At 23.7% G+C, this 17,863-nt stretch overlaps 1 protein-coding gene across 2 annotated transcripts; it reads left to right on the forward strand.

The window, feature by feature from the left end:
* Positions 1-3,202: 3,202 nt before the first annotated feature.
* On the forward strand, positions 3,203-17,606 carry LOC126902605 (probable E3 ubiquitin-protein ligase HERC4). Of its 2 annotated transcripts, none has more exons than XM_050680048.1 (21): positions 3,203-3,374; positions 4,037-4,201; positions 4,275-4,385; positions 4,786-4,926; positions 5,849-5,962; positions 6,831-6,998; positions 7,092-7,243; positions 7,317-7,447; positions 8,310-8,541; positions 9,031-9,158; positions 9,227-9,395; positions 9,858-10,044; positions 11,559-11,659; positions 11,748-11,954; positions 12,012-12,098; positions 13,894-14,073; positions 15,709-15,886; positions 15,990-16,122; positions 16,186-16,335; positions 16,399-16,738; positions 16,802-17,606. In XM_050680048.1, the coding sequence occupies exons 2-21, from the start codon at positions 4,084-4,086 to the stop codon at positions 16,952-16,954; spliced, it is 3,180 nt and encodes a 1,059-aa protein (XP_050536005.1). In that variant the 5' UTR covers positions 3,203-3,374; positions 4,037-4,083; the 3' UTR covers positions 16,955-17,606. The 2 variants fall into 2 exon arrangements, with proteins under 2 accessions (XP_050536005.1, XP_050536006.1); XM_050680049.1 differs by having other exon boundaries at positions 3,204-3,374; positions 4,804-4,926; positions 16,802-17,605.
* Positions 17,607-17,863: the final 257 nt, after the last annotated feature.

Raw genomic sequence — 17,863 nt, forward strand, 5'->3', positions numbered from 1 at the left:
AAATCTTCCGTGACATTCAATTTGTTGGAAACAGTGATCATTTTGATTTTATATTATTTTTTTTACTCATTGCTATTTTGACTATCAACTCTGAATGATCTATTTATTATAATATTATTTAAAGTGAGATGGGGTAAGTGTAATTTTGGAGCAAGTGTATCTGCTGTATATTGTAATTTTTATAATTGTAGCTTTGTTAAATATAAAGTTATTAATTACCGATATAATCGTAACTGTTACACACGATTGTAAAAATTTGATACCGTTTGGTACATTGTCTAATATTGATCTTTTCATGCTATTAATTTCAACTAAACGATTAATTACACTTGCTATTACTATATTTTAATACTAAAACAATTAAATAATATTATAATTTATTTAAATGCGATTTCACACTTAGGTAAGTATGATACCGGTTGTATAGATTTTATTAATTAAAAATATAACTTGGATTATTTGAGAATTCATGGTTTATTTTCGTTTAATGATCTAAGAAATAAAAAATGTCAATAAAACAATTTTACATGAAACTTGAATAAATGACATTGACGAAAAAAATACATAACTCTTCAATTGATTATCTAATTTATTTTATATTTATGTTAAATAAATTATATCATTATGTAAAATAGTTATTTACTTATATAATCAAAAAAATATTTTATAAGATTGTATAATTTGCAGAATTTCACTTGCCTCTTTGTTGACAAGTTTAACCATCACTATTTTAATACTTTAATAAGGACTGGAAAGTTAAATTTTAATTTTTTTGAACTTTTCAATTTAAATGCAGGTATTCTGATAGTTTTCAAGGATAGGCAAGTTAATCGAAATAATTAACTCAAGTTAAGTTAAGTATGAACTATGTTTATAAATTAACAGTTAAGTCACCAAATTATAACTAGCTAAGTCAAAAGATAAGTTGACATTTTTTTAAAACTTAACTAGTTAAAAAAAAGTGTATTTCATTTAAGATTGATTTTTCGGCTAAAATCTCTGAAAATTATTTTTTATTAGTCAGTGATGCAAAACAAAATTTAAGGATCGATTTTCAGTTGAATAGGAGGAAAACATTAATGATAACAAACATTTTTTTTATTCGTTTGTACATTTTGATTGCACTGTTTTATCTTTAAAACCATTTATTAAAAAAGTTAAAAATCACATACATTTTTGAAAAATTCAGATAATTATATTTATTGTTGTATAAATATAATATTTGGGGGAAAAAATTTCCTATCCTAAAATTAAATTAGTTAAGTTAGAAAGTTTACTTGAAAAATAATTAACTAATTAAGTTGAAAAGTTAAAAAAGATAAACTTTTTAACTAGTTATCCATCATTGATAGTTTTAATATTATATATGATAATTATTTGACAAAGAAATATTACATAAATTATTTCAAGGTAATTTAAGTAAAAAGGAATAAAAAAGCGCATGCACTTACCCTATTACTCCTTTGTAACGCACAAATTCGAAGGTGGACCGTTTATGATTTTTTGTTATGTCTACTTATTTATTTTATCGCGCGAAAGAACCTTTTTCTGACACAGCGGTGTCAACCACTCATTATTTTGCCGCTGACCGCTAGATAAGGCGATAAAAGAGAAATATAATTAAAATCTAATTGTTTATCAGTATTGATCCCTTCCAAAAAGACTGGCCGTTATCGATTTGAAATTGCCGTTAGATCGGTGTTGACTCTTCTCTGTTCTTTCTTCTGTCATTGACCGTGCTAGGGTGCACACATTTGTTGTTTTATTAACACTTTTTTTACAATGATGGAGTAGAGCCGCCAACGGCGAACGGCCAGGTCTTTTCGGCGAAGCATCCAGACCATCGGACGGGTCTCTTCGGAGACCGGTTATCATTTTCTTTTTTATATTATATTTATGTAATATGCTATAATTTATTAATTATTTTATTTCATTTTATTTTATTGTAAATTAACTTAATTTTGTTTATGTGTGGAGAACACGTGTTTCCCTTTTCTTCTAGCCAACGCTAAGGAGCGAGTGTCCAGACCGCTCCTGGTGTTCTTCATTAATTTCCGATTAACATTAACGGATGTGTTCCAATACCGTCCATGATGGTTGTAATATTATTTGTTTGTTTTGTTTAAATATTTTATTTTATTTGTATTGCCTTTATTTGTAGACATGGTTTTTGATGCATTCGCATTTTTGTCCATGTTTAACTTAATTTTCTTTTTTTTAACAATTAAATTAAATTTCCTTATTAATTTCAACTGTAATATTTATTTTATTGCGCGAGTAACTTAATTACTCGCGTGTATTTATCCCTATTCCTTAATTTAGACACGGGCTACGATATGTTTTACATATCAACCACAAACAACTTTAATTGTCATAATTGTGTTTAATAAACCATGAGGTATTATAATAATTTATACATATAACGACATATTAACTTAGATTATACTTTTAATTAACTTAAAATTAAATTCCACCTATGGTCCGGTAATCATATCTGATAGATGTGACACCTCGCCTAGGTGGTGGCGACCCTTGCTACTATAGCTAGTCGTTATGCAAGTGGCAAACCACGTTGTTGTTACAGGCCGAACTAATATAAAATCCCACTTGCACCTTATGGGTCTTTATTATACAGAATAATTATATACATTTCGATTTTTCTTAAAATATTAATTACTTTGTAAGGGTATGATCTTCATTTTTTTTCATGGTGCACAAAAATATTTAACTGTCTTGTAAAATAAAATCTAATTAAGAAAATGACTGTTCGATAACAACTTTTCACTCTTTATTTCGGAAGTAATTATCATTTTTAGATATAGAGTGGAGGAAGAGCAGTAAAAGCAGTAGAGCAATGCGTAATGATAAAAATAACATAATCCGCATCTTACCCTTACCCTATATTATAAAATTTTAATTCATTCGACCAGTCATTTTTTTAGAAATATATTAAACTAAAAAATAATTTTTTAAACAAAATTATTATTTTAAGAGAAATCGTGTGGCTAATACTAAAAGTATAATTCTATACGTGAAATTGAATTTATGAGATTATCATAGTTACTAATAATGAATTGTTGCGTTTCTTACATTCCAAAGAAGTTGTACACACTATCTGTAAATCTTCCTTGAATATTAATGTTATCTTTAATTTTTGTGATAAACCAATGACTTCGAAATTACAGTTCTTATTATCATGTTTATATTTGTAATATATATTTAAATAGTTACCTAATTTTATTTTATTATCATTGGGTTAATTTAAAATATATAAAAATCAAAACATTAAAATATATAACTTCAAAGTTTTATATTCCTTAAACATTTTAGATGTTTACTTAAATCTTACTAGTATCAAAAGTTAAGAATATATGGTGAGTATATTTATGTTTAATTTGATTTATTCACTATTCATTTATTAATAATACAATTTGTGTGATGAACATAGTTTGAGTTTCTATTTTTTTTTATATACATTACTACTGTAAAGTCATTAACCATGAATAACACCTTAATATAGTATATAATAAAATAATTGAATTCACCTTAATGGACAGTAGTGTATCTAGATGGCTAAAAGGTTAGTTTTAATACCCACCTGTATGGGCTGTGATCAATCTACAAAATAGGTAAAAAGAAAACAATATTTTAATATTGATCATTTCCCAAAAATCTTGGATGCAAATAATTTTTTTAAATGGTCATACTTATTTTGAAATTCAGTCCAATAAAGTATAAGAAAAACCTTATTTTTTTTTTGATTAATTAATTTTAATAGTTGTATATTATCAAATTTATTAGTTAATTAGTACATATATGTGTCACATTTTTAGAAATTTTATAAGAGCACTGTTAAAAATTTAAAATTGCCATGAAGATTTATTATTATTATATAATAAAAATTGTTATAAAATCAGGAATATTTAGCCTAAGTATTGCTTTTCAAAAATATACTTGACACATTTATCTACCAAATCTTTCAACATTATAATTAAAAAATATAGTACTATTTAATTACTTACTTAATTTTTTTCAGAACATTAGATCAACTCATAGACAATAATGATTGTATAAATTTTAAGTATGTTTAGTTGGGGAAATACTGTTAATGGGGAACTTGGTTTAGGGGGCATTGAAGATAATCACATTCTAAGTCCAACTGAAATAACCAATTTCAAAGATGTTTGTAACATTAAATCAGGTAGTAAATTTAATTTGCTTATAAAATTTTATGTAATATAAATTTTAATAAATGTTTCTTAATTATCTTTTAGTGGCTTGTGGTAAAAATCATACATTAGCTTTAACTGAAGATGGAAAGTTATATTCATGTGGTAGTAATGACTTTGGTCAACTTGGACATAATGGTCCTAGAACAAAATTACGTATGTTATTAAAAGTATACTAATATTATCCTTATCATTAATGTATACTAAAAATCATAAAAAAATTATCTTATAATATTATAAAATACTTTTCTTCTATATTCTATAGTAGAAATCATGTATTTTGTTTTTTTTAATTATTCAGAAATAAGTAAAGAATTTATCATTTTTCTATAGCTATAAATGAAAAAAAATTTTTTATAACTCACTATTTCAAAAAAAAATTTATTTCTGAAATTGCTTAAAATATGTCTCTTCATTTGAGTATAGATTACTTAAAAAACAAAAGTATAAATGATATAATGTTTTTCATAGATATAATAATATAATAGTTGCTATTTTTTTTTTTTAATTTTACTGATAAATAAGTTAAAACTAAGTGTTTAATATTCTCAATTAGGTATAAATTTGATTTCAGAACAAATATCAAATGTTGATTCTTTGGTCATGACAAATGTTGCTTGTGGTGAAGCTCATTCAATGGCTTTAAATGAATGGGGCCAGTTATATACTTGGGGTTCTGATTCACATTGTCAATTGGGTAAAATTAGTGATTTATTTAAGTTAATAAACCTACTTTTAATCATAAATTACAAAACTAGTTTAATTATTATATTTCTTTTGAGTTTTTTTTTTTTTGTGCTATTCTCAAGTATACTTTTTCAACATAATTTTCATTTTTATGAACATTCTAAATTATTTAGTTATGTAATTATAGTAAGTAATATTGAATTATTTGTATTTTTCTTAAAAAAAAAATTTATTGAATCATTTTTTTTTTGTGTATAGGCAGATAACATTATACTACTAATTTCAATCTTCTTCTTCTTCTTGCTCACCTTAATCCCAACTACTTGGGGTCGGCCATCCTTATCCTAAACTTCTACTACTAATTACTAATAAGAAAAGTTATTAGCAATTGAGGTATATGTCTCAGATGTCAAAATATATTACAAATATTTTCATTATATCAGAAATTATGTGAAAAAATATTGTATGGGATTAGAACTCACAACCTAAGGCGTTATAGAGACACCTTACCACTAGGCCACTGTGCTTTTATGAGTCAGATCCTGATACACTTTCATATAGGTTGATAAAGTGGTGTGGGGCTGAGGGAATCTTGGTTATTTTTCAAAATTAAAGGCAGTTTTTTTAATTTATGGATTATTAAAGACTGTTTACTCATTAAATCATGAAAATTTATTTGTATAGGATACATGTATTCAAAATTATCTTATGTGCCAAAAATAGTTGCTATGGCTCAGAAGCCTTAAATTTATCTCTAAGTATTATAAATATTTACGTATTATTTGGTATATTAAAAATTTTTATTTTATTTATGATTGCTTAAAGTGAATAGGATTTAATTTAGCATCTAGACTTAATACACTGCTTTAATTTTATAGCTAGTAATTCAAAGGTATCATAAAAACTTTATAACATTTGTTGTTTTAAAATAGGACGAGAAACTGCAGATGAAATTCAACTTAAACCAAAAATTGTAAAATCTTTAGGGAGTGTATTTATTGTGCAAATAAGTTGTGGCTACAGACACTGTTTAGCTCTAACAAATCGTAAGTAGTTTTTATTTTAATTTTATAATTAGTATGAAATCTGGAAATTGTACAGTAGACACTCTAGTTGCTGATAAGTTCTATGGTAGATGATTTATCACTTGCAAATGGCAATTAACGACAGTAGATAACTAAATAGTCACAAAGTACAGAAAGCAACAGAAAAACACTGTACTTACTTCTTTCCTAGTATACACTGGTCAAACTTAGATTGATATAACTTTTATAAATAATAAATAAAAGTATATAACTTTTAGTTACTATTGAACCATTAGTTATCAACCAGTCATTAAATAATTTGATCATTTACTATTTTATAAGATAGTTAAATATGTATGTTGTTATTTAAAATATATATATATATATGTTAACTCCTAAAAATACACGAGAGATAAACAAACAAAATTTTATAACAGAAAAATGGAAATACATATGTAACTAACAATAGCAAAAAAAATTATTATTTTAAAATAAATTAAATGTTAAAAGATTCACCTGTATAAGTACATCAAAGTGTAGAAAAAATCTCCCATTAATAAAAATGAGATAGTTTATTAAAATAAATTTAAATGATAGAAATAAGTTTTTTTTATGGAATTTAATTGATTTCAACATTTTTTTCGCGTTTAAGGGATGTGGTTAAGATGTTTTTGAATTATATATCTGAAAACCTTGCACAATATGATAGATAGTGATAAATTTATTACAATTAGTTGTTTTTTTATTAAATATATAAATGTGTAATTTTAATGTGATAACTATCTAGTCAAATTGTATTTGGAATTTGTCTTAAATTATTTTTAATTTATTACCATATTTTACCATCATAAATAATCAGTTATAATTATATTTTTTAAATAAAATATAGATGGAGAATTATATTCTTGGGGTTCAAATGAGTTTGGACAACTAGGACTTGGATCAAATATTACTTCTATAAATGTTTCTAAACCAACTTTAATTAAATCATTAATTGGCCTTCCCATATCATTTATCACTTGTGGTGGATATCACAGTTTTGTTATTTCAAAATCGGGTAAATTACTAATCATTATTTTAATATAAATAGTATTAATAGCAATAAGTAATTTGACAAATAGCATTTAGGAATTTTTTTTTAATAATACAGGTGCGGTTTATGGCTGGGGTAAAAATACTTTTGGGCAACTAGGATTAAATAATGAAATTAATATGAGTGTACCAGTGCAATTAAAAACTTTAAGAAGTATAAAAGTAAAATATATTGCAGCAGGAGAAGATTTTTCTGTATTCTTAACTCAGGTATAGTTTGATATAGTTAATTTTAAAAATTATTGTAAAAAATATTGTTTAATATTTTTTACTTTAATTGTAGGATGGAGGTGTTTTTACATGTGGTGCTGGTATGTATGGACAATTAGGTCATGGATCTTTTTCAAATGAAATTGTTCCTAAAAAGATTTTGGAATTAATGGGAAGCACTGTAACACAAGTGTCATGTGGCCGGTAAATAAAAAAATATTTAGTTATTTACATTGAATCATACAACAATTTGAATTTACTTATCTTTTATTTTTGTTGCATTATAAAACAAAACAAAATTTAGTATATAGAATATTTACAGCTACCTTTATTACTAAGTTAACATATTTCAATTACATTTTTTACTCAACGACTGGCAAAATTGAGGCCAAAATACTTAGTTAATAGCTGTACACTAGAGGTAAACTACCTATCATAAATCACATGCTGTGATATATAGATATTTTGAACACAAGACTAAAGATGGTTAATTTATATTTAAAATAATCTGAAAATTAATTAAGTATCAAAAAAAAGCTGACGAATATTACTTAAACTTCCTTGACCATTAAGGTGCATTTTAAATAATGATCTTTGATATAGTTATAATTATCTGAATAATGGCATAACATGCTATTCTTATGGGCTAAATTTTCAACATTTTTAAAAAGTTTTCTTACAAAAAATTTGATGAATTCATGACTAGTTTTAGAAAAATATTCTATTAGCTACTAACACCAAGATGAGGATAAATTGTGTCCGGTGTTTAATTCAGGTTTAATTTAATTTAGTTGTTTTTGAAATTCATAGGAATATTTAATCAATTATTAATTTTAAGACCATATTTTTTTGTTATTTATCTTCTTTTACTTGTAGCAATTTTGTTAAATAATGACCAAAAATTGTTTTTTTTTGTTGGCCATTATTCATAGGACCTTCCTGGAGAAAATTCTGAATTCAAAACTGGTTGTGTAGATAAGATGCCTTAAATTTTATTCAAATTTACAAACTAATAAATTTTAGTATAATATAACTTGATTATTAATCTTAATGTTTTTTTTTCAAGGCGCCATACATTAACATTGGTACCTTCCAAAGGTCGAGTGTATTCATTTGGTTTAGGTGGTGTTGGTCAGTTAGGTACTAAAGTATCTCTTAATTCAAATACACCACAGTTGGTTTTAGGACCTTGGCTATCTCCTTTTGGAACATCAATAATTGAAACAAATAAACAGTACATTGTCAAAAGTATTTATGCCGGAGGTGATCAATGTTTTGTCAAAGTTACAAACAAAATGGTATTAAAAAAAACGTTACTGTTATATTATTAATTGATTAGGCCATATTTATTATTTTAGAATAATTTTGATTTAATAAATCACTAGGGTTTACATTTTTCAGCTTCATTTGTGTTTTTTTTTTATAACTTGATTTTGTTTAGTTTGTCATTAACTCAAAAATTGTATCTATTTTAAGACATCACTATCAAAATTTAGAGAAAAAAATCTTTTTACTCCCTAAAATGAGGAAAAATGTTCCAAAAAATACTATTGTTGAAAATAATAAATTTTGATTTCTTCAATTCAAAAGTGCTTTATATAAAAAAAAATATAGATCAAAATGAAACTTCATTTAAGAATACCTTAAATACCATCACTTTCTTTAGACATATTTTTTATGAAAATATGACTATATAATTATATTTTGTAATTAGAAAATTCATACTGAATATTTTATTTTATGTTTGAATAGAAGCATTTATTTTTTTTTATAAAAATATTATATAGGAAGACATACCATCAGATGATTATCGAATTTTACAGCCAAACTCACAAATTTGGACTGTAAAATTATCTGATGTTCTGAATTTGTCTACCATACAACCTGATGTACCAGTTGACCAAGAACGAATGTTGTATGTGTTTTTTACCTAATTATTTTTATAAGTATAATTTAACTGTAATGTATGTTTTAATTTTTTAGGTTTGTTGAAATAGTTATGAGTAGTTTATCTTGTTTAAATGGATCATTTTTATTGTTATATGATAAACATTATTGTTGTACAATAAATAATTCAGGAATAGATTTAGAACTAGCTTCACAGTGTTTTGATGTAATTAGTCATGTACATAATACATCATTAAGTGATCTGGTAAGAAATTTTTCTTAAATTAGGAATTTTGAGAAAAGACAAGACAGCTTCATTTTGTAACAATCAAAAAGCAAAAATAAATACATGCAAATATATGTATTTTTATATCTAAAATAATAAATAATGTAATTTTATATTTTTTGAAAAATATCATAAATAAATAGTTTAGACCTATATTTTGTCACCCTAGAATTAGTGGATCATCTAACTCAAGAAAATATTATTATTTCAACAATATAATCTAATTTTTTTAAAACAAATTATTTTTACTAATGTTATATAATCTTTATTCCTAAGTGTTCAATTATTATATGACTAAATTTTAAGAAAAAAAAGGTCATTCTAACAATTAGATAAAATAAAAATAAAATCATTTTTAAATAATGAGTTACCTTATTTATGTTCTTAGTCTTAAATTTAAATAATCTCATCTTATTTGAATACTTACTATGGTGTTTTTAGATTCTTACTTCCATTGCAAGTGCTGTTGATTCTTTATCTATTTCACCACCTGATTTAGAAACTCTAAGATTTTATTTAACTTTACCGTTGTATCATGAATTTAAAAATACTACCAATGCTTCTATTCTTCAAATTCCTTATGCTGAAGCCTTATTGTGCCAGAAACCACTCGAGTTAGAAGCTTTAGGTAAGTTTTTGTTACTAATTATAATTACCTATTAAAATTTAAACTAAAATACAGTAGAATCTTGATATTTTGAAGTTATATTCTCTTGAAAAACCTTGATGGCTCAAAAGAAAAACTATAGATAACTATAAAGACATTATTTGTAGTTCATAACAAATTATTGTAGGATTTTTCAGTGTTTTTATATTTAAAAAATTGACAGTGATAAATTTAAATTTATTGCTTTTATTGTATTGAATATAAAAGCCAATTAAAACTTCATTAAATTGAACATTTCCAATTGGGATTGATTAGTTAATTGTGTATGGATAAATATTTTTGAATGCAAAAATAACTTAAATTAATTTAATAATTTATTGGAGTATATAGTTTTTATCAATAATATATTGTGATTAAGTAATGTAATCGTATGAAAATAAATATTGTTATGAATAAATGTTATATTTTATATAAAAAAAAAATACAATTTTTAAATGTTTGATTAGAACAAGGGCTAAATTTTATAACTTATAAAAAAAATATTAGGCTAAGTTTAAAATAAAATATACTATTTTATAAATCTTTAATTCAGTTGATTTAATGATAATAAATAAGGAAGAATGACTTAAATGTGTTTAAAAATAAATAAACTCATAGTTAGTATCTTCTCCACTTTGCATTGAAGCTAATCAAATGATTTTTTCTTATGAGAACACCAAAATTTGGGTTTTGGCTTTATTTGAATTCTTTAAACTCAAGTTAAAATATTCTATTAAAACCTTGATAACTTGAATCCTTAGTATGACAAAAATCTAGAGAAAAAAAAATTTCCATTGAGCTGTGATTTTTCGAATTTTTAACTTTTAATATAAACAAAATATAATTGTAAAAGGAGTAGTGTGGTACAATGGATATAATAGTTGTTAAAATGTTCTTAGTGTTATGCTGCATCTATTGTTATTAGTTTTTGTGTACTTAAATTATGGTAAATAAACATTTTATCCTAAACATTCCCATAAATACCAGTTCAATAAACACTGGGTGGTGTCAACCAACCTAAAAATTTGGTAAAGTAACTCTTGGCTTAAAACATAACCATTAAATGCTTAGATCTTTTATAGAAAATAATGTTTAAATATTACTTATGTACAACTATTAAAATTTATACATTTTTTCTTATATATTTTGGTTTATATCATGTTAATGAATAATTACATAAATTATAATAGAAGGTCTACATCGCTTTATTAGAAACACATCGTGCCTCAATTTTTATTCTGTTACACTGTATTATATAAGATTTTCTATGCTCTTCAAGTCAAAAAATAGCTTATTAAAAAGGATGTTATTTATGAAAATAAATTATTATTTATTATCACTTCAAAGCTACCTAATAAAAAGAACAGTATTCAAAATAAAAATATTAGATTTCTTATATTTTACTAAACTCTTTTTATTTAGGTTGTACATTTTTTATTTATTTTAATTCATAAAGTTTACGTGTATAATTTATGCTTTTTTATACTTTTATTTAGATATGTGGATTGTCGGAATGCCAATTAAATATTTTGATAATTTGATATCAATCTTTAAAAACTTACTTATAGATCAATTAAATTCAAATACCAACCCTTTGGTTAGTATTTTATTATTAACTAATAAAGTATTTATTACATGTATATATTTGTAATATGATCTCATTTTTTAAATGTTTTATTGTGTAGAATACAAATTGGGATAAAGCACTAGTCTTATCTGCATCTTTGTTAGCTAAATTAAATAAACTAAATTCTAATTTAAATGGACATCAAGTAAAAAAAGGTCAGCTTAAAGTACCTTATACTACTTTTTATATTCCTCAATTAGCAGATAAAATTGACATTCAAAATGATTACATGAGATGGACTCATGCAGACATTAACGGATTTAAAGTATGTTTAATCAATGTTTTGTTTAATGTTAAATAAACAAACAATTTTTTTTTTTAGGATCATGGTTTTTATTTTTGTAATTATGCATTTTTATTTGACGCTGAAGCCAAAACAATACTTTTACAAATTGATCAAAGACTTCAAGTACGCTAAGATTTTAAAATTATACAATAATTCCAAGTATATTAATCAAAATTTTATATACACTAGTGTGCACAGTAGCTTAGCCATAGATTCTCAAGAGACCATGTCCACTTCTATAGGCTCTAAATTATGTAGTATAATTCTATTAACATAAACTACTAAATTATTAACAATATGATTATAATTAGTTTAAGACTGGTGATAATTTAGATGTATAAATAAAAAATGTTACTTATAACTTTGTTATAAGTTTTATACACGGGACTACAAGGAACTATCATCAGAAACAAAAATATACTTTTCTAAATCAACTTTTCGTGATGTTATCAAATGTGCAATTAGACTTTTTCTATCACTTTTAAGTTTTAATATTATTATTTATTATTAAAATATAAGTATTTACATACCAAAAAAAAAATTAAGAACAAAAAAACGTTTTTTTAATTAATATTGATTTTGATTATTAATATGTTAAAAATAAAATGACATATTTAACCTACTTTTTTAAAGTTGATTTTTGTGAAAGTTTATAAAAAAAAAATTAATTTATTACCATAACTTTTAGCTCAATTTACAAGTTTGAAATTGACATCATTAAATAGAAAATTTTATGAGAATTAAAAAAATTGTATAGTTAAGATTAATATGCAATCAACAAATTTAATAACTACTATTTATAGTAATTGTATCAGAAAAGCTCAATATTTTTTGCATTTTTATCGTAATAGATAATTTAAATATAAATAATAGTACTCCCCTTGTCAGGTATTTTAAAATAAAATAAAATACAAAACCCTGAATTTTAACACAAAAATAGCATATTTTTGAATACGGTAGTCATTTTCACCATGAAGACTAATCCAAGGTCAATTTTTTATTTTTCAAATTAAAATATATTACATAAGCTTTAATGCAAGATATATATAAAAGTGTCAGTCTTTCCAGAAAATGTTCAAAAGTTATGTTAAAAAAGTTAATTTTATGAAATATTTGTCATGTTGAAACCCTCCCTAAGGGCAGGTAATGGGTCAAATGTTCACAAAAATATACCAAATGATAGTGAAAAATACCTAAGGTATCTATAAAAAAAAATTATATTGATTTGTTAATTATTAAAAAAGTTATGGCAGTACATGATGGATGTACTTTAGAAATTTTAATCCATCAGTTAAATGTACAATTTCAACAAAATATTAGGTTGAACTTATCTAATTATGCTTTTTTAAACAAATTTTTAGCATATTTAAGTGCATATCTTCTAATATTTTTTGCAAAATTGGATCTTACTGATTTTATTATTTCACCATAATATATTTATATTGTGTTTTCTTACCAACTCATTTTCCAGAGTAGATCTATTATTTTAGCTGTTTAGTTTAAATGAGTTTGACATTAGTTTTATTGTTTAATATTTATGAACAACTATCCCTCTTACAAAAGAATCTAAGGTACCTGATTTCACAAATGAATTTGAAGTCATTCTATAATTTCACTATACTGATGTGTGAATACAATCATAATCAAGTTACTTATAATTACAAACTTTTATTACTTTTGTGGTGAATGTGGATAACTAATCATTTATTGTTTCATAATCCTGTTAGATCCTATGAAAAAATATAATTTCATTGTTTTATATATTAAACTTTAATGAATCTTTTGTTTCACTGAAGTATTTGGAGTCAAAGAGTGAGAAGTAGCTTCAACGACAAAGCATTGCCTTTAATAGATAATAATGAAACTTAAATACATATCTGAAAAAAAAAAGTTCAGTGTTTATTGTTTTTATTTGCAGATGCAACAAGCTATGCATGCAGCAGCAACTAGAGCATTTACCCAAATGTTATTTTTAGATGGTAGTAATAATTCATTGAACCAATTTATTGAGCTGACTGTTTCACGAAATAATTTAGTTGAAGATGCAATTCATGAATTATCTCAATATACTGAACATGATTATAAAAAACCATTAAAAGTTAGTAATAAATATAATTGTTTTAATATAAATAGTGATTGATTTATGATTGACTGCAAAATTTCTCTTAAATATTAATAACTTTTGGTTTTGTTTAGACTATTTATTTCTCGATTTTTATGTGACTAAAAAGTTTTAAACTCATTCTTTTTTAATACTTATATCCTAACTTTATTTTTTTTAATGACAACATACATATTTAAGTAGATTATAGCAAAATAACTGGTTAATTACTTTTGAATATGTATGTTGGAAGTTATTAACACTTATAAGCTGGAAGTGAGGTAATGTTATGTTATTTTAATTACTATTTAAAAAAATAATGTTTATATCCTTATAAGGAGTAGGGATAGACCTAATAAATATTTTATAACAGATTAATGAAAATGTATATGTAACTAAGAAAGCCAAATAAAATTATTATTTAAAAAAAATTGAGTGATTAGAAATAAATAAATAAATATTACTCAACAAAACAAAAAATAATTTTTACTATTATTATTGTATTAAGAGAAATTTAGTGATTATTGATAAGTATCATTCTATATATGTTAAGGTAATTTAACAATATTTAATTATAACATTTTTTATTACTGTTGTTTCTATTAAAATGTTAATGTACGAAATGATATTTCAGTTATGACTTATGCAATAACTTTAAAAATATAAGACATAATATAATCTTTAATTTTAAGAAGTTAAAAGTACTTTATGTTGTATAATTTTTCAAAAATTTGGCCCTAGATTTTTAAAATTATGTTAACTTTTGTACTTTAGATTAACACAACTATGTTTAACCAGCTTAAAATAAGAATTATTATAAAAATTATTAGCATTTTTATACCAGGGCAGGATTAGTAAAATAAACAGCTTCACCTTTAATTATTATATTATAGAGTAAATAACTTCCAAAATGCAAGTTTAAAAATGTTTAACGGCTGGTCATATTTTTATTTGTAACGTAGGTTACTAATAATTTTGTGGTGAGGGTAAGACACTCCCACATCTTATTGTTTTGACTCTTTTCACAAAGATTTACTAATTATGAAAGGAGACTAAATGGAATCTTAGTACACTAATAATTTTTAAGTGCATTGTATTTTTTGTATAATTACAATTTGTAGATGCATTAATTAAAGTAGACATGTTCAAAATACATAGCATAATAATCAAATAATTCTTAACTACCTACTTATTATATATACTTTTAATTTTCAAAATCATTTAAGTTTCAACTGTTGTATTTTATTGAAACTTAGTTACAACAACAGTATATTATCTTAAAGTAGATAATATTGGTAATATCAACATTCATTTTCGATAAAAATTGAAACATTACATTTGAAATAAACTAAAATTCATTTGCATAGCTTTTTGACTTAATAACTCATACAGAATTATATGAAATCACTAATTTATAATGAAATATAGGAAAATTGATAATGGGTTAATCTAAAATAATCCTTTCATATATACTGTAATTGTGACACAGAGAATAAGTACACCTACACATAGCTCTACTTTGAAGAAGAAGATACAAAAATGATTGTTTATCAGATTTAAAATTTTTTCATGTATATTTATTTATATTATAAGAACTAAAAAGTTTATATTTTTTATTTTATTTAAATTTAGGTAAAATTTATCGATGAAGAAGCTGAAGATGCAGGAGGTGTAAAAAAAGAATTTTTTATGCTTCTCATTAAAGAAATTTTAGATCCAAAATATGGTATGTTTATCAATTCCAATGAAACAAATATGATTTGGTTTAATGATTATTCTTTTGAAGACCTTACGATGTACTATTTAGTGGGTGAGTATTTTTACTTTAAGATTTTATTTGTATTAAATAGAAATGATTTTGTTGGACAAATAATGATATTAAAAGTGGAAACTTATATTTGTATTATTTTTAGGTTTAATGTGTGGCTTAGCAATTTATAATTTCATAATATTAGATTTACCATTCCCTCTAGTATTATATAAAAAGTTACTTAATGAACCTATTACACTACAAGATCTTAAAGATCTTCAACCAACAATGGTTAAGTAAGTATTGCAAAATGACATTTTTCATGAACTTTTATCTGAATAAATTGTATTTTTCTTTAGGAGTTTTGAAGAATTGTTAGCATATAATCAACCTGATCTTGCTGAGATATTTAACCTTACTTTTGAAATAACGAGAGAAGTTTATGGAGAAATTCAAACTGTTCCATTAAAACCTAATGGATCTAATATAGAAGTTACACAAGAAAATAAGTAACATATTTTGGAATACAATGTACATAAATGACTTATTAACTTATTCCTAATTATACTTAGACATGAATTTGTACATCTTTATGTTGATATGATATTAAATCAAGGAGTTGAAAAACAGTTTAAAGTATTTAAAGATGCATTTTTTAAAGTTTGTGGTGGTAGAGTTTTGAGATTATTTCATTCACAAGAGCTCATGGCTGTTGTTGTTGGAAATCAAGATTATGATTGGCACGAGTTAGAAAAAAATGCTCAATACAAGAATGGATATACAGCAGATGATCCAACTATTAAGTTATTTTGGGAAGTTTTTCATGAATTGGAGATAGAACACAAGAAAAAATTTTTACTATTCCTTACTGGTACAGATCGTGTACCTGTTATGGGCATGAAGGCAATTAAGGTGCTAAAATTAAATAAAATATCATCAACTGACTTTTATTTTTAATTTTATATAATTTTTTAGATATACATTCAACCTACCCAAGATGATAATTTCTTACCTGTTGCACACACATGTTTTAATTTATTAGACTTGCCTAAGTATCAATCTAAAGGAAAATTGAAATACAAATTAACTCAAGCTATACATCAAACTCAGGGATTTTCTTTAGTTTAAGAATAAAAAAATATGACACATTCCTATTAAATTAATTACCCATACTAAGATTTTAACAAAATAATTTTATTGATGAAGGAATATTATGTGAAAGAGTATAGGATATTAACTTTTGTTATTAAATTTTAACATAAATCAGGGTAATACTAATTTGTACTACTTGAATGAGTAAATATAAATTGTTACCATTATTGTTGAAATTAGTTTTAATATTAATAATTGTGCTTTGGCTATTAAACCATTTATTTTTTGAACCAGTAAATATTGAATATATTATATCTGACTTAATTATAAAATATCCTCAATATCTGTATTGCTTAATTTTTTGCATGCTTTATGCTAGTTATAAATCCAATTATATTATAGTTATAGCTAATAATCAATGTGATAATGTTATTTTATTTTAAACTAATCATAATATCTTTTTATACTTAATTTGAATCATCGGTCACTGGAGAAACCACGTAATTTAGTGTTTTAGCTATAATAATAATTATTATTTTAGACCCAACCCAACCAATCTATGATAAAATCATTAGTATATATGCACTTTTATCTCATTCAAATAGCAATATTGAGTTACCATAGAAATAGTGGAAATCTAAAAATTATAGTGTTCTTCATATGAATTATTAGTTAAAGTTATTTATAATAATACTTAGTCATTTATTACTAATATAAATATCATTATTGTTTATATATATATATATTTAATTAAAACTAAAAAAAATAATAATATACTTAAAATTACATAAGCGTATTTCAGTAATATATTATCATTATCAGCTCTAAAAACACCTTGATCATGTCAGTATTCATGCATCTTACAACTCTTTTCATCGTTTTAATTTTTTTAGGCAGTAATTTGACCTAATTTAGAGGTTACTTTTACAGTAAAAAAACAGTAGT

This window comes from Daktulosphaira vitifoliae, unplaced genomic scaffold (genome assembly GCF_025091365.1).
Source record: "Daktulosphaira vitifoliae isolate Bord-2020 unplaced genomic scaffold, ASM2509136v1 Scaffold_3, whole genome shotgun sequence".
In the NCBI taxonomy this organism is placed as follows: domain Eukaryota; kingdom Metazoa; phylum Arthropoda; class Insecta; order Hemiptera; family Phylloxeridae; genus Daktulosphaira; species Daktulosphaira vitifoliae.

What these genes read in the sequence shown, in the direction of transcription:
- LOC126902605 (XM_050680048.1), top strand. Translation starts at nt 4,084, where the DNA reads ATGTTTAGTTGGGGAAATACTGTTAATGGGGAACTTGGTTTAGGGGGC. An exon ending in ATTCAAATACCAACCCTTTG is followed by an intron (nt 11,660 to 11,747) that starts GTTAGTATTTTA and finishes TTTATTGTGTAG; the next exon opens with AATACAAATTGGGATAAAGC. An exon ending in TACGATGTACTATTTAGTGG is followed by an intron (nt 15,887 to 15,989) that starts GTGAGTATTTTT and finishes TATTATTTTTAG; the next exon opens with GTTTAATGTGTGGCTTAGCA.